Genomic DNA, 18,057 nt, shown 5'->3' with positions numbered 1-18,057 from the left:
TAGGATCTGGCTGTGGGGTGATATGTTTTCAGAGAGGTGTGTCTGAAAGAAGCCGCGGCTATTTTCTGATCAAGTTGCTCTTTGCACTGATGTTTTTTTTGTTGTTGTTGTTAAAGTTGATCTCGTTCCTAAAGCCATGCTTTAAAGAAACCTTCTGTCTCTGCCCAGAAAACTACAGCTGACCTACCGATGTGGTTGTTATTTAGGTTATAACCTGCTCAGGGAGCTGAGAAGGGGCTGCACACCCAGTTATAAGATGTTAGGGAGCTGACAAAATCAGCACATGGAAATTTCTGTATCTAATATGGTTCTAGACAATCAGATCAGCGCTCTTATCCCTATTACTAAAAGGCAGCTTTGTTTAGTTTCTTAGGTGACCCCCAAATAAAAGGAAGTAGCATGTGTGTGCTGGGGGTCTCTCATGAGGGACCTTCTGAAGTATTTTGCTGGGTGTCTGCTAGCTGGGCACGGCTACTGTGTGTCTGCTGAGCTTCCACTGCTGACCCACTTCTATTTCCTTCCTCCTGAGAGGCGATCTTAGCATCTCTGCTCAGGCCTCAAGCAGAGGTAGAACTCAGTAGAATTTGTTCCCAGGAGTCTTCTCTCAGGTTAAAAAAACAAAAAACAAAAAACAAACCAAAACCAAAACCAAAACAAAAAAACCCAACTCCCTCCCATAGTTTAAAGACAGCTTTTATGAGCAAGAATCCGGAGCTCAGCCACGTGTCCCTGAGTCGCTGTTCTGCGGAGGAGAGTGAGCTGATGACAAGGCTCCGGGGCCCACACCGTGGTGCCTCATGTTAATTACATGTCGTGGCACGTTCGCTGCACTTCCTTCCCCACCTACCTGATGTTATTTTCACTTTCAGCCACGTTTTCAGGCACTCTTGATGAACAAACTGCAGGCTTCCCACACAGCCGCAAGGCTGCAGGAGGGGGTTGCTTGGGGAACCCCCAGCTATCTGACAGATGCGACACAAGTCTCCCTCCTCCTCGGAGTCCTCCTCCAGGAGACTAAATGGAAAACAAGCCCTTGTGACCAGGAGGCTACACGTTTGCAGTTTCTACAAATACCAGTTCCCAGAGCATTGACAGAGAAGGAAGAGGGCTCCTGGCACTCACCCACTGCCCCCTCTGAGCCTACTGAGATGATTTTTGATAAGAGGCACACATTCTCTCTTTTTTTTTGAAACAGAGTCTCACTCTGTTGCCCAGGCCGGAGTGCAGTGACACAATCTTGGCCCGCTGCAGCCTCAACCTCCTCAGGCTCTGGAGATCCTCCCACTTCAGCCTCCCAAGTAGCTGGGACTACAGGTGCATGCCGCCACACCTGGCTATTTTAAAAATTATTTTGTAGAGATGGAGTCTCACTATGTTGCCCAGACTGGTCTTGAACTCCTGGGCTGAAGCAATCCACATGCCTTGGCCTCCCAAAGTGCTGGGATTACAGGTGTAAGCCACTGGGCCTGGCTGAGGCACAAATTCTTGTAACAGGCTTCTTTGCAATTGTCGATACATGTGAGCTGACATGGAGGACCAGCACTGCCACCATAAATCAAGAGGTAAAGGGAAATGGCTACAGAATCATTTCCAAACTGCAGTCAAGGCCAGGAGCCCCTCTCCCTGCCAGGAAGTTGGTGGGGGTGGCATCCTGGTGAGTACATAGGATTCGTGGTCAGGCGGCCTGGGTTTGAGGCCAGCCTCTGAAACTTGTGAGTTGTGTGACCTTGGATAAGTTCCTTAATCTTCCCAAGACCCTGTTTCCTCATCTGTCCAATGAGGGTCATAGTGATAACGCCACTGCCACCTACTTCCCAGGGTTGTGGCCAGGCTGGCTACACGTGACGATAAGGAAGCTGTTCTGCAAACTGTAAAGTACATCTAGTGTCTAGCAAGGTGTTGCACACAGAATTCACTTAATAGATGTTGGTTTAGGTGGCTGATGAACCAATAAACCTGGACACAAGCTCCCGAATAACACCACACATGCCAACAAATGACGTCAGCATTCCAGAATGTAAGCGGCTGGAATCTGATGAAGATAAGAACTAATGAAAATGTAAGTAAAGATATTTGTGTCTAATAAATGGTGAGTGAAGAATAGCTGGTCGATGTTCATGTTGGGAGGTTTTAAGAAGCCTAAGGCTATTTGCTTTTCTTTAGAGTCCTCACGGGACTGAGGCCCATCTGGTCAAGGAAAGGAAACTGGCTAGAGACTAAAATCAAAAGAGGAAGAAATGGACATTGCTCTGGATGGAGAAATATATGCTCAATTTCTCGAAAGACTTTTTCCCCATGAAAGGGCAGCTCAGTGTAAAGAAGCAGAATTACAGTTCTCCATTATGGACATTCTCAATAACTTAAAGACATTTTCAACATTCAGACTTCAATACATTTCAACATAATTTCCATATTTTCGTAAGTAATCAGGAAGAACATGTGTACATGGGAGCGAGTGCTCCAACTGGTGAAGATAAACTAGAGGGAGATCTTGCAAGTTTGAGAAGGTAGGCAGAAAAGTGGTAGAAGATTATTTTTTGTTGTTGTTTGTTTTGAGATGGAATCTTGCTCTGTCACCCAGGCTGGAGCGCAAGGACTCGATCTCAGCTCACTGCAACCTCTGCCGGGTTCAAGCAATTGTCCTGCCTCAGCCTCCGGAGTAGTTGGGATTATAGGCGTGCACCCCCACATCTGGCTAATTTTTGTATTTTTAGTAGAGATAGCGTTTCACCATGTTGGCCAGGCTGGTCTCGAACCCTTGACCTCAGGTGATCTGCCTGCCTTGGTCTCTCAAAGTGCTGGGATTACAGGCATGAGCCACCACACCTGGCCTAGATGATTTTTAACTTAGGCAAGTACACGGGATTTGCATTTGGAAACAAGTGCTCTAAATCAGTGGTTTCTAATAGAAAATAAATGACCATCGGGTTCACCAGTAGAGATTTTACAAACAGATTCCTGGGCTCCACCCTTACAGGTTCTGGTTCGGTATCTGGGGCCCAGGAACCTGAATGTTAAGATGGTCAGGCAGGTCTGAAGATCACTGATCTCAACAGGAGGACGAAGGGCTCTATGGTGAACTTGTTATGGTTGATAAATATCTGACTCTTAACTTAAGGTCCTCCATCTTCTCAAAGGTATAGGTGGGGATCCACCGGCTACCTTACCTTGCAAAAAAAATTTTTTTAACAAATAAAAGTGAAGAAGAGACAGAAAAAGCACAGAAAAGAAAAGGAGAATCAAGCATAAAATCATTACCCCAAAGTAACTGCTTGTTATTAGTTGAGTCTGGCCGGGTGCAGGGGCTCACACCTGTAATCCTAGCACTTTGGGAAGCCGAGGCAGAAGAATGGCTTGAGCTCAGGAGTTCAAGCCCAGCCTGGGCAACACAGCGAGACCTTGTCTCAAAAAAAAGAAAAAAGTATATAGCTTGGTGTACTAGCCTCTAGTATTACTCCTGTGCACATACTGTTTTACAGAATTGAGACGGCTTTCAGGATTAGCTCAAGATAGCAGGCTAAGCACCCCCATCAGTCTCCTTTCCCACACAAATCTCTTGAAAGACAAAAAAAGAAAATTAAATAGAATGAATCCACAATAGTGCTGGAAAACAAGCAGGCCAGACATAATGAGGAATTCTTGGAAAGTCGATGAAGATATGATGATATTGATGAGAGGAAAGGAAATGGCAACCCAAGGCATTCTCACAGAAGCATCGAGAAGGGAAGGGCAGACCCAGGAAAATTCTAGGCTTGGGCTGCACCAATGCAGGGGATGGGGCAATTATGAGGGTACGAGCTCAAGAACTGCTTCAGCAGGAGGGGACCAGCTGCTGCCCCCTTTCAGATACCCTGTGATGCAGGCAGCAGGTGGCATCGTGCCTCTCCCAGGGGAACATTCTGTCATTGTATTCCAAAGAAAGGGAACTCTCCATAAAGGTCAAAGTTTTTTGTCTTGTTAGAGACAGGTCTCACTCTGTCACCAGTGGCAATCATAGCTCACTGCAACCTCAAGCTCCTGTGCTCAGTTGATCCTCCCACCCCAGCCTCCCAAGTAGCTGTGACCACAGGTGCACGCCACCACACCCAGCTAATTTTAATTTTCTTTTTTTCTTAGAAACAGGGTCTCCTTTGTTGCCAGGACTGGTTTCACAGTTTTGGCCTCAAGCAATCCTGCCTCAGCCTCCCAAAGTACTGGGACTGTGGGGAGTGAGCCACTGTGCCTGGCCACAGGTCAAAGTTTTTCAAAAAGTTCATGAATGACATTCAATTACACCAAACCTCCCATTCAGGAAACTGGATCTCAGAGGAGAAAAAGCACACAATTGCCGGGGACAGCGTGCTGGCCACCTCTCTCTACTAAACCACCCATTCCTTCCTTCATAAAACAACTGGGGGCCACCTGTCACATGTGGAAACCACCAGCATGAATGAGAGGGGACAAGGAAAATAAGTCAGCTGGCTCTAGAGGAAATGAATTGTTTAACGAAGGGAGGAGGTAATTCTCAGGAGGATTCAGAGAATATTGGCAGCTGCTATGTAAAAGGAACAACAAGAGATAAGGAGGATTTCTGGGGATTTAAAAAAATGTGATTAACGAAATAAAAAATTCCAGGTGAAACAATATTAATAGACAAAATATAATTCAGGCTAAAAGTCTAAAGCTAGATATTGATTGATCCACCAAGAAGAGATCAGCTATGAGCTTTAATGCACTAAATAAAAGCAAAATTCTTATACATGCAAAGGAGAATGGGCAAATCCAAATCATAGTGAGGGATTTTAATCAATGTCTTTCAGAAATTGACAAATTCAGTGGAAAAGAATAAAGTGTGAAGGGTTTTTTGTTTGTTTGTTTGTTTGTTTGTTTTTTGAGACAGGTTCTAACTCTGTTGTCCAGGCCAGAGTGCAGTGGCAAGATCTTGGCTCACTGCAGCCTCTGCCACCTCCTGGGCTCAAGTGATCCTCCCGCCTCAGCCTCTCAAGTAGCTGGGACCACAGGTACACGCCGCCACCCCCGGCTATTTTTTTATTTTTTTATTTTTTGTAGAGACGGGATTTTGCCATGTTGCCCAGGCTGGTCTTGAATTCCTGAGCTCAAGGAATCTGCCCACCTTGGCCTCTCAAAGTGCTGGGATTATAGGTGTGAGCCATCATGCCTGGCCTGAAGGATTTTAACATATGTATTTTATGTATGTATGCCAACAAAGAGAGAAGAGAGAATGTATGACCTTTTCTAATGCCATAGCATATTTATAAGTATTGAATATGTATTAGGGCACAAAAAATACTGTTCATATTTCCTGAGATCACAGTGTAATTAAATTAGGATGGGCAATAAAAAATTTTGAAAAGAGGGTAACAGAGATTATATATATTTATATATAGATTATATATATTTATTATATATAAATATACTAAAAATATATTTAATCTGTGTATATATAAAAATATATGTATAAATATATAAATATATATGTATAAATATATAAGTATATATATTTTTTAGAGACAGAGTCTCACTTTGTCACCCAGGCTGGAGTGCAGTGATCATAGCTCACTATAGACTTGACCTTCTGGGCTCAAGGGATCCTCCTGCCTCAGCCTCTAGAGTAGCTGGGACTACAGACATGTGTCATTACACCCAGAGAATATATATATTTTTTGTAGAGACAGGGTATTGCCATGTTGTCCAGGCTGGTCTTGAACTCCTGGCCCCAGGTGATCCTCCCACCTTGGCCTCTCAAAGCACTGGGGTTAATGGCATGAGCCATCATGCCCAGCCCTCAAATATTTTTTAAAAAACCATAAATCAGCAGGGCGCAGTGGCTCATGCCTATAATCCCAGCACTTTGGGAGGTCAAGGTGGGCAGATCATGAAGTCAGGGGTTCGAGACCAGCCTGACCAACATGGTGAAACCCCCGTCTCTACTAAAAATGCAAAAATTAGCCGGGTGAGGTGGCGCCTGCCTGTAATCCCAGCTACTCAGGAGGCTGAGGCAGGAGAATCGCTTGAACCTGAGCGGTGGAGGTTGCAGTGAGCCGAGATGGCACCACTGCACTCCAGCCTGGGCAACAGAGTGAGACTTCGTCTCAAAACAAACAAACAAACAAACAAAAAAACAAAAAACAAAAACAACAACACAACAAAAAACAAAAACAAAACCATAAATCAACAATAAATGTGTATAATTGATGGAGCATTTCAGGCAGATTAATAGAACAGAAGTGAAAGTCCGAAAACAGACTGATAAAGATAGTGTATGCCAAAGAGAGCATTTCAAATTAGTAAGGAAAGGATAGAATGATTGTGGATTAACGGGATAAACATTTTTAAAAAGACCTTAGAACCCCATCTAATACCATACACCAAAATATATTCCATATGAATTTAGGTATAGCTACCATGTATTAAGCGCTTACTGTATGCTACATAGTCTATGATACACACAAATGTTTAAAACCTCATTTAGTTTTCACTGTTCTTTGAGGAGTATATATTGTTATTTCTATTTGCTGGATCGAAAAACAGGTTTTTAGAAATGAAGGAACCTGGCTGGGCGTGGTGGCTCATGCCTATAATCCCAGCACTTTGGGAGGCTGAGGCGGGTGGATCACAAGGTCAGGAGTTCGAGACCAGCCTGCCCAATATGGTGAAACCCTGTCTCTACTAAAAACACAGAAATTAGCCGTGCATGGTGGTGGGCACCTGTAATCCCAGCTACTCGGGAGGCTGAGGGAGGAGAATCTCTTGAACCCGGGAGGCGGAGCTTGCAGTGAGCCGAGATCGTGCCATGGATGTAGCCTGAGCAACAGAGCGAGACTCCGTCTCAAAAAACAAAAACAACAACAAAAACAAAAAGAAAAAAAAGCAGTGAAGGAATCTGCCAGAATCCTAGAGCTAATAGTTGGTAGAATCAGGAATGAAATCTAGAACCATAAGACAGCAAAGCCCATGTTTCTAACCACTACGATATATGAAAGGAGAATATAATGATACTAGACAAAAATAATTATGGATGCTTGAGTGAGCACTGAAGTTTCTAAGCATGGCACCAAATGCGAAAGCGATACAGGGAAATACTGACAAATTTGATTGTAAGTAATGTTAAAATTCCACTACATCAAAAATACATACATAAAATGTAAAGTAAATAAAATGGGAAAAGTAAAAAAGTATCTGTAAAATATTTGACAAAGAATTACTTTTTTTTTTTTTGAGATGGAGTCTTGCTCTGTTGCCCAGGCTGGAGTGCAGTAGGGCCATCTCAGCTCACTGCAACCTCTGCCTCCTAGGTTCAAGAGATTCTCCCACTTCAGCCTCCCGGATAGCTGTGACTACTGGTGTGTGCCACCATGCCCTGCTAATTTTTGTATTTTTAGTAGAGACGGGGTTTCATCATGGTGGCCAGGTGCTGGTCTCAAACTCCTGACCTCAAGTGATTCACCCACTTTGGCCTCCCAAAGTGCTGGGATTACAGGAGTGAGCCACTGTGCGCAGCCAAGAATTACTAATGACAAACATTAAAAAGCATAGAAATTCCTGGAACTGGAAAGGGCGTGGAGAAAGAAGACCCTCATAAGGTGGTGGTGAGATTGCTAACGTGTAGAAATTTCCTGAAGCACAATTTGACAATATACATTAAGAACCTTAAGACTCTGCATTCCTTTCATCAGCAGTTACACATTTAGGAAGTTTTTCTAAGTAATTAGTTATGGATGTGCTAAAAAAGGAGACTGATCAAATAATAAGACACATTTAATATAAGCAGCCCCCAAAAAATTGATGTAACACTGTAAGATGAGAAAAGGATTAAAAGCATAGGGCTTGGAAAAAAAGAAATCAAACTACTAATATTTTTCACAGTTGAAATTATTTTGTATTTTGGCAAAAATACAGAGAAAACATATAGTCAGTTGGATTTCTACATCTTAGCAACAAAGAGTTAAAATTAGAATTTAAAATATTGTTTCAATAGCAAATAACAACAAATAAAAGAACCAAGGGATAAATTAAATGACTTTTATGAAGAAAACCACAAAACTATACTGAAAGACATTAAAGAAGACACAAACAAAAGGAGAGATATAGCATGTTTATCAAAGAAAAAGTCAATATCACAAAGATGTCAATTCTCCCAGAATATTCTATAGATTAAATGCAATTCCAATAAAAATCCCAACAGGTGGATTCTTAAGTATACAGTCAAGGACTCTTCAAAAAAGTAGGGAAGCAGGCTTACATCATCACATATCAAAAGTTACGAAAGCTGCAGGCGTTAAGATGGAATGGCATTAGATTAGGGAAAGACAACAAAAGACCAATGGAACAGAATAGAGAGCCCTGAAACTGGGGCCTGTTGAGGCATGTTCCAAAGGAGAGGTGGCTGTGCAGATCAACAGGGAAATATCCCAAACACTTGGAGATTTCATATTCATAAGTGGGAAAAAATAAAGCTTACTTCACATCACATATTAAGAACCACTTCGCATTTAAGTCCAAATCCATTTCACATTAAATCCTAAATATAAAGCTAGAGATTTTACAAGAAAATAGGAAGAATAGCATAATGATATCAGGTTAAGAGAAGGATTTCTTAAGCAAGACAAGATACAGATTGCAATCCAAAAAGAAGATGGGGCCGGGCACGGTGGTTCAAGCCTGTAATTCCAGCACTTTGAGGGGACGAGGCGGGCTGATTGCTTGAGGTCAGGAGTTCGAGACAAGCCTGACCAACCTGGTGAAACCTCGTCTCTATTAAAAATACAAGAATTAGCTGGGTGTGATGGTGCACGCCTGTAATCCCAGCTACTGGGGAGGCTGAGGCAGGACAATCACTTGAACCCGGGAGGCGGAAGTTGCAGTGAGCTAAGATCACGCCACTGCACTTCAGCCTGGGCAATAGAGTGAGACTCAGTCTCAAAAAAAAAAAAAAAAAGACAACATAAAGAAAAAGAAAAAGACAGACAAACTACAAATTGGGAAAAGATATTTCCAACACACAACTGTTGAAAGATTAAATTAATAGGCCAGAGATATAAAGGTATTTTAAAATAAAATACAAATACTTTAAAAGAAAAATGAGCTAAAGACATAGATACTTGGCTAGGCAAAGTGGCTCATGCTTGTAATCCCAGCACTTTGGGATGCTGAGGTGGGAGGATTGCTTGAGGCCAAAAGTTTGATACCAGCCTGGGCAACGTAGTGAGACCCCATCTCTACAAAAAAATAAAGACATCAATATTTCACAGAATGGAAAACACAAATGGTCGTTTAATATTTAAAAGAGCATATAAAATGCCTAACTTCATTAAGTCATGAAAATGCAAACTCAAGCTACAATATCATTTTATTCCCATCAGACTGGCAAATTTGAAAAGCCAATCAATACGAATGTTGTCAAGGATGTATAACATTAGACATGACTGGTTTGACACTAAATTGGCATTATTTAGTACAGTGGAAAATGTGTTCACCACCAGCCCACCAGCCCACCAGTCCACCAGCCCAGCACTTCCACTCCTAGACAAGATCCCAGAAAACTCTTTCACATGAGCCAGGAGACATTTACAAGAATGTTCATGCAACGCCATTTGCAGAAAACAATAAAGGACGCGAATGTCCACTGACAGAATGGCTAAACTGTGGTATACCCATATGAGAGAATACTTTGTAGTGTGAAAAGAATAAACTAAAGCCAAATATATCAATAAGGGATGCATCTCACTAAGGATGTAAGAGGAAAAAGCAAGTCACAGAAGACTAGAGATTCTATTTCTACAGAGTCAAACACTTCCTCAGAGTTCATAAATATACACAACATATTGTTTAGAAAAACTGGCTGGGTCGGTGGCTCATGCCTGTAATCCAGGACTTTGGGAGGCCAAGGTGGGTGGATTGGTTGAGATCAAGAGTTCGAGACCAGCCTGGCCAACATGGTGAAACCCTGCCTCTACTTAAAAACACAAAAATTGGCTGGGCGTGGTGGTGCGGGCCTGTAATCCCAGCTACGTGGGAGGCTGGGGCACGAGAATTGCTTGAACCCTAGAGGTGGAGGTTGCAGTGAGTCGTGATCATGCCACTGGGCTCCAGCCTGGGAGACAGAGTAAGACTCTGTCTCAAGAAAAGCAAAAAACATATAAACATATGGTAAAAGCTCAAAGCAAAAAACCTCAAAACACAACACAACGAAACGCAAAAGGATGATAAACGCAGTACAGGAAAGGTCAGGGTGGGTGTGGGGGGCTGAAGGTGGGATGATGAGAAGATAGGATGGGTGAGGAGATCAGGAGGGCTCCACTGTGTAAGGAATGTTCTGTTAGCTGGACAGTGGGCACAGGGATGTCTGGGTTTGTGTTGTGATGTGTGTGTTTTAAAAATTCTCTGAAGCGTACGTATGTTATGTACTAATTTATATGCATTAAGATAACTGAGGCAAAATTTTTAAAAAGTGTGATTGAGAAATAGGATTAGATATTAAATTAAGGCATATTATAAAACAATATCAACAGATACTAAAAATTGCATTTACATGCAAAGATAAAAGACTAGAAACAATGTTTTTAACTGTTTATCTTTGGATGATAGGGTTAGAGGTGATTTTTCTTTTAAGTCTGTATTTTTAATATTTCCCAAAAGGAACAAATTTGAAATAATAAGAAAAGCATAAAGTTTATTATATACAGAAAAAAGAGAGTGTCTGGATAAACTATTAATAGGTACACGAATAATAGCTGTTTAATGCAAGACGGTGCCTGGAAGTGAATGCATTTTCAGAGAAATTATTTTTAGCTCAAGGGCATCACTTTGGGATGGTAGAAATTTAGACTTCTGACAAGTAGGTCTGAAGCTGTATTTCTGGGGAGGTGAGGATTGGTGGGTGTAAGGTCTCTTGCCCCTTAACCGTGGGTCGGTCTTCTGGTAGCTTAATGTGGAAAAGAAAAGGTACTGCTAACTAGAAAGTTACTTCATTACTGGAGTTGGATAAACGATATTTATTAATAGGAACATGTATGCGTTCTATGTTCCATTTTCCTCTCGTTTTTACATTTCTAATTCACAGCCCACATGAGTCATGCTAATATACACAAAGAGGGCTCAGATTCCAAGAATCAATTTCCGGATCAGTAAGCCAAGATCAGAGCATGGTAAACACCTATCATAAATGAAATGGTAGAATCCTGATGTGGTGTTTAATGATGGCTTTACAAAGTATCACATTTCATAGCTGTGAAATATCCCCAAATCATCTCACAAAAAAGGAAAGATCAAAGAAAAGAGCAATTCAAAAAAGATCTTATTTCTCTCTCTCTCTCTTGCATGAAAAAGAACACATAAAATAGAAGCAGTGGTTACCCCAGCGTGGCCCTTCAGAGAACCGAGGTAACTACGGTAACTAAGAACGGTCTTTTAGTTCTCAAGGTTCAAATTCTAGAACTGTTGGTTGGATTTGGGGTAAGTCCTGTAAGGGAGAGCTGCGAACTTCAAGTGCGGAATGGTTCATTCTCTAGGGAGATAACAACCTTTTCCTAAAAAATCTTGGTTCTTCGTTGCTGGAGAGAAGAACAAGCCCTGTGAAGCAGTCAGAGATCCTTATACCCAGCAGACTTACCTTGAAGGTGTGGTATTCAAGGAAAAAAACACTTCGGGAAATACAGAAGAAACTGGTCAGGAACACCAGATTTTTCTTTATAAATACATATGTTTTAAGAGCAACAAAACAAAGACAATTTTCTCAAAATAATCAACCACTAAAATGTCAAGGAAGGACCCATTTATGACTTAAAATTCCCATGGCTCTCTAATGAAAGCAATGCTAATTTCGGCCTTGGGAAAGTGGAAAAAATATATAATTATGAAAAGTCCTCACCTTTCTTGCAATTTCTTGAGTTTCTCAGGGTCTGCCTTTATCTTACTGGTTTCCTTTTCATCTGTGAAACCAGAGGCTGCCATCCTGCTCCCATTATCATTTTGATTTGGGAAATGAGACACTGCAAAGAAAGTAAATGGTATATTTTCTTGCAGAGACCCAGACACATGCAAATGGCCTTCTGAGTTCATTCTTTTTTTTTTTTTTTTTTTTTTTTTTTTATTATACTTTAGGGTTTTAGGGTACATGTGCACAATGTGCAGGTTTGTTACATATGTATCCATGTGCCATGTTGATTTCCTGCACCCATTAACTCGTCATTTAGCATTAGGTGTATCTCCTAATGCTGTCCCTCCCCCCTCCCCCCACCCCACAACAGTCCCCGGAGTGTGATGTTCACCTTCCTGTGTCCATGAGTTCTCATTGTTCAATTCCCACCTATGAGTGAGAACATGCGGTGTTTGGTTTTTTGTCCTTGCGATAGTTTACTGAGAATGATATTTTCCAGTTTCATCCATGTCCCTACAAAGGACACGAACTCATCATTTTTTATGGCTGCATAGTATTCCATGGTGTATATGTGCCACATTTTCTTAATCCAGTCTATCGTTGTTGGACATTTGGGTTGGTTCCAACTCTTTGCTATTGTGAATAGTGCCGCAATAAACATACGTGTGCATGTGTCTTTATAGCAGCATGATTTATAGTCCTTTGGGTATATACCCAGTAATGGGATGGCTGGGTCAAATGGTATTTTTAGTTCAAGATCCCTGAGGAATCGCCACACTGACTTCCACAATGGTTGAACTAGTTTACAGTCCCACCAACAGTGTAAAAGTGTTCCTATTTCTCCACATCCTCTCCAGCACCTGTTGTTTCCTGATTTTTTAATGATGGCCATTCTAACTGGTGTGAGATGGTATCTCACTGTGGTTTTGATTTGCATTTCTCTGATGGCCAGTGATGATGAGCATTTCTTCATGTGTTTTCTGGCTGCATAAATGTCTTCTTTTGAGAAGTGTCTGTTCATGTCCTCTGCCCACTTTTTGATGGGGTTGTTTGTTTTTTTCTTGTAAATTTGTTTGAGTTCATTATAGATTCTGGATATTAGCCCTTTGTCAGATGAGTAGGTTGCAAAAATTTTCTCCCATTCTGTTAAGTTGCCTGTTAATTCTGATGATAGTTTCTTTTGCTGTGCAGAAGCTCTTTAGTTTAATGAGATCCCATTTGTCGATTTTGGCTTTTGTTGCCATTGCTTTTGGTGTTTTAGACATGAAGTCCTTGCCCACGCCTATGTCCTGAATGGTATTGCCTAGGTTTTCTTGTAGGATTTTAATGGTTTTAGGTCTAACATATAAGTCTTTAATCCATCTTGAATTAATTTTTGTATAAGGTGTAAGGAAGGGATCCAGTTGCAGCTTTCTACATATGGCTAGCCAGTTTTCCCAGCACCATTTATTAAATAGGGAATCCTTTCCCCATTTCTTGTTTTTGTCAGGTTTGTCAAAGATCAGATAGTTGTAGCTATGCGGCATCATTTCTGAGGGCTCTGTTCTGTTCCATTGATCTATGTCTCTGTTGTGGTACCAGTACCATGCTGTTTTGGTTACTGTAGCCTTGTAGTATAGTTTAAAGTCAGGTAGCGTGATGCCTCCAGCTTTGTTCTTTTGGCTTAGGATTGACTTGGCGATGCGGGCTCTTTTTTGGTTCCATATGAACTTTAAAGTAGTTTTTTCCAATTCTGTGAAGAAAGTCATTGGTAGCTTGATGGGGATGGCATTGAATCTATAAATTACCTTGGGCAGTATGGCCATTTTCACGATATTGATTCTTCCAACCCATGAGCATGGAATGTTCTTCCATTTGTTTGTATCCTCTTTTATTTCATTGAGCAGTGGTTTGTAGTTCTCCTTGAAGAGGTCCTTCACATCCCTTGTAAGTTGGATTCCTAGGTATTTTATTCTCTTTGAAGCAATTGTGAATGGGAGTTCACTCATGATTTGGCTCTCTGTTTGTCTGTTATTGGTGTACAAGAATGCTTGTGATTTTTGTACATTAATTTTGTATCCTGAGACTTCGCTGAAGTTGCTAATCAGCTTAAGGAGATTTTGGGCTGAGACAGTGGGGTTTTCTAGATATACAATCATGTCATCTGCAAACAGGGACAATTTGACTTCCTCTTTTCCTAATTGAATACCTTTTATTTCCTTCTCCTGCCTGATTGCTCTGGCCAGAACTTCCAGCACTATGTTGAACAGGAGCGGTGAGAGAGGGCATCCCTGTCTTGTGCCAGTTTTCAGAGGGAATGCTTCCAGTTTTTGCCCATTCAGTATGATATTGGCTGTGGGTTTGTCGTAGATAGCTCTTATTATTTTGAGATACGTCCCATCAATACCTAATTTATTGAGAGTTTTTAGCATGAAGGGTTGTTGAATTTTGTCAAAGGCCTTTTCTGCATCTATTGAGATAATCATGTGGTTTTTGTCTTTGGTTCTGTTTATATGTTGGATTACATTTATTGATTTGCGTATGTTGAACCAGCCTTGCATCCCAGGGATGAAGCCCACTTGATCATGGTGGATAAGCTTTTTGATGTGCTGCTGGATTCGGTTTGCCAGTATTTTATTGAGGATTTTTGCATCAATGTTCATCAAGGATATTGGTCTGAAATTCTCTTTTTTGGTTATGTCTCTGCCAGGTTTTGGTATCAGGACGATGCTGGCTTCATAAAATGTGTTAGGGAGGATTCCCTCTTTTTCTATCGATTGGAATAGTTTCAGAAGGAATGGTACCAGTTCCTCCTTGTACCTCTGGTAGAATTCGGCTGTGAATCCATCAGGTCCTGGACTCTTTTTGGTTGGTAAGCTATTGATTATTGCCACAATTTCAGAACCTGTTATTGGTCTATTCAGAGATTCAATTCTTCCTGGTTTAGTCTTGGGAGGGTGTATTTGTCGAGGAATTTATCCATTTCTTCTAGATTTTCTAGTTTATTTGCATAGAGGTGTTTGTAGTATTCTCTGATGGTAGATTGTATTTCTGTGGGATCGGTGGTGATATCCCCTTTTTCGTTTTTTATTGCATCTATTTGATTCTTCTCTCTTTTCTTCTTTATTAGTCTTGCTAGCGGTCCATCAATTTTGTTGATCTTTTCAAAAAACCAGCTCCTGGATTCATTAATTTTTTGAAGGGTTTTTTGTGTCTCTATTTCCTTCAGTTCTGCTCTGATTTTAGTTATTTCTAGCCTTCTGCTAGCTTTTGAATGTGTTTGCTCTTGCTTTTCTAGTTCTTTTAATTGTGATGTTAGGGAGTCAATTTTGGATCTTTCCTGCTTTCTCTTGTGGGCATTTAGTGCTATAAATTTCCCTCTACACACTGCTTTGAATGTGTCCCAGAGATTCTGGTATGTTGTGTCTTTGTTCTCGTTGGTTTCAAAGAACATCTTTATTTCTGCCTTCATTTCATTATGTACCCAATAGTCATTCAGGAGCAGGTTGTTCAGTTTCCATGTAGTAGAGCGGTTTTGAGTGAGTTTCTTAATCCTGAGTTCTAGTTTGATTGCACTGTGGTCTGAGAGACAGTTTGTTATAATTTCTGTTCTTTTACATTTGCTGAGGAGAGCTTTACTTCCAACTATGTGGTCAATTTTGGAATAGGTGTGGTGTGGTGCTGAAAAAAATGTATATTCTGTTGACTTGGGGTGGAGAGTTCTGTAGATGTCTATTAGGTCCACTTTATGTAGAGCTGAGTTCAATTCCTGGATATCCTTGTTAACTTTCTGTCTCGTTGATCTGTCTAATGCTGACAGTGGGGTGTTAAAATCTCCCATTATTATTGTGTGGGAGTTTAAGTCCCTTAGTAGGTCACTCAGGACTTGCTTTATGAATCTGGGTGCTCCTGTGTTGGGTGCATATATATTTAGGATAGTTAGCTCTTCTTGATGAATTGATCCCTTTACCATTATGTAATGGCCTTCTTTGTCTCTTTTGATCTTTGTTGGTTTAAAGTCTATTTTATCAGAGACTAGAATTGCAACCCCTGCCTTTTTTTGTTTTCCAGTTGCTTGATAGATCTTCCTCCATCCCTTTATTTTGAGTCTATGTGTGTCTCTGCATGTGAGATGGGTTTCCTGAATACAGCACACTGATGGGTCCTGACTCCTTATCCAGTTTGCCAGTCTGTGTCTTTTGAATGGAGCATTTAGCCCATTTACATTAAACGTTAATATTGTTATGTGTGAATCTGATCCTGTCATTATGATGTTAGTTGGTTATTTTGCTCGTTAGTTGCTATAGTTTCTTCCTAGTCTCGATGGTCTTTACAATTTGGCATGTTTTTGCAGTGGCTGGTACCGGTTGTTCCTTTCCATGTTTAGTGCTTCCTTCAGGAGCTCTTTTAGGGCAGGCCTGGTGGTGACAAAATCACTCAGCGCACTGTGCGCCAGCCGAAGCAGGGCGAGGCACTGACTCACTCGGGAAGCGCAAGGGGTCAGGGAGTTCCCTTTCCTAGTCAAAGAAAGGGGAAGCAGACGGCACCTGGAATATCGGGTCAGTCCCACCCTAACTGCGCTTTTCCAACGGGCCTGGAAAACGGCACACTAGGAGATTGTGTCCCGCACCTGGCTCGGAGGGTCCTATGCCCACGGAGTCTCGCTAATTGCTAGCACAGCAGTCTGAGATCAAGCTGCGAGGCAGCAGCGAGGCTGGGGGAGGGGCACCCGCCATTGCCCAGGCTTGCTTAGGTAAACAAAGCAGCCAGGAAGCTCGAACTGGGTGGAGCCCACCACAGCTCAAGGAGGCCTCCCTGCCTCTGTAGGCTCCACCTCTGGGGGCAGGGCACAGACAAACAAAAACTCTGCAAGAACTTCCACAGACTTAAATGTCCCTGTCTGACTGACAGCTTTGAAGAGAGTAGTGGTTCTCCCAGCACGCAGCTGGAGATCTGAGAACAGTCAGACTGCCTCCTAAAGTGGGTCCCTCACCCCTGAGCAGCCTAACTGGGAGGCACCCCCCCAGTAGGGACAGACTGACACCCCATTCAACCCGGTACTTCTCTGAGACAAAACTTTCAGAGGAACTATCAGACAGCTGAATTTGTGGTCTCACGAAAATCTGCTGTTCTGCAGCCACCGCTGCTGACACCCAGCCAAACAGGGTCTGGAGTGCACCTCTAGTAAACTCCAACAGACCTGCAGCTGAGGGTCCTGTCTGGTAGAAGGAAAACTAACAAACAGAAAGGACATCCACACCAAAAACCCATCTGTACATCACCATCATCAAAGACAAAAAGTAGATAAAACCACAAAGATGGGGAAAAAACAGACCAAAAAAACCGGAAACTCTAAAAAACAGAGCACCTCTCCTCCTCCAAAGGAACGCAGTTCCTCACCAGCAACGGAACAAAGCTGGATGGAGGATGACTTTGATGAGTTGAGAGAAGAAGGCTTCAGACGATCAAACTACTCTGAGCTACGAGAGGAAATTCAAAACAACAGCAAAGAAGTTAAAAACTTTGAAAAAAAATTAGAAGAATGGATAACTAGAATAACCAATGGAGAGAAGGGCTTCAAGGAGCCGATGGAGCTGAAAGCCAAGTTTCGAGAACTACGCGAAGATTGCAGAAGCCTCAGTAGCAGATGCGATCAACTGGAAGAAAGGGTATCGCTGATGGAAGATGAAATGAATGAAATGAAAAGAGAAGGGAAGTTTAGAGAAAAAAGGATAAAAAGAAATGAACAAAGCCTCCAAGAAATTTGGGACTATGTGAAAAGACCAAACCTACGTCTGATTGGTGTACCTGAAAATGATGGGGAGAATGGAACCAAGTTGGAAAACACTCTGCAAGATATTATCCAGGAGAACTTCCCCAATCTAGCAAGGCAGGCCAGCATTCAGATTCAGGAAATACAGAGAACGCCACAAAGATACTCCTCGAGAAGGGCAACTCCAAGACACATTATTGTCAGATTCACCAAAGTTGAAATGAAAGAAAAAATGTTAAGGGCAGCCAGAGAGAAAGGTCGGGTTACCCACAAAGGGAAGCCCATCAGACTAACAGCTGATCTCTCAGCAGAAACTCTACAAGCCAGAAGAGAGTGGGGGCCGATATTCAACATTCTTAAAGAAAAGAATTTTCAACCCAGAATCTCCTATCCCGCCAAACTAAGCTTCATAAGTGAAGGAGAAATA

At 41.8% G+C, this 18,057-nt stretch overlaps 1 protein-coding gene across 1 annotated transcript in view; it reads right to left on the bottom strand.

Moving 5' to 3' along the window:
* The window catches only part of MARCHF10 (membrane associated ring-CH-type finger 10), a 112,228-nt gene that overhangs the window by 23,413 nt on the left and 70,758 nt on the right, over positions 1 to 18,057 (bottom strand). The window contains 2 exon segments of the mRNA XM_030799812.1: positions 848 to 1,014; positions 11,870 to 12,061. Coding sequence (XP_030655672.1) covers positions 848 to 1,014; positions 11,870 to 12,061 — 359 coding nt within the window.

The sequence above is a fragment of the Nomascus leucogenys genome, chromosome 19 (assembly GCF_006542625.1).
Source record: "Nomascus leucogenys isolate Asia chromosome 19, Asia_NLE_v1, whole genome shotgun sequence".
Taxonomy (NCBI): Eukaryota; Metazoa; Chordata; class Mammalia; order Primates; family Hylobatidae; genus Nomascus; species Nomascus leucogenys.
The sequence above is the reverse complement of the archived record's forward strand: the minus strand, read 5'-3'. Positions and strand labels throughout refer to the sequence as shown.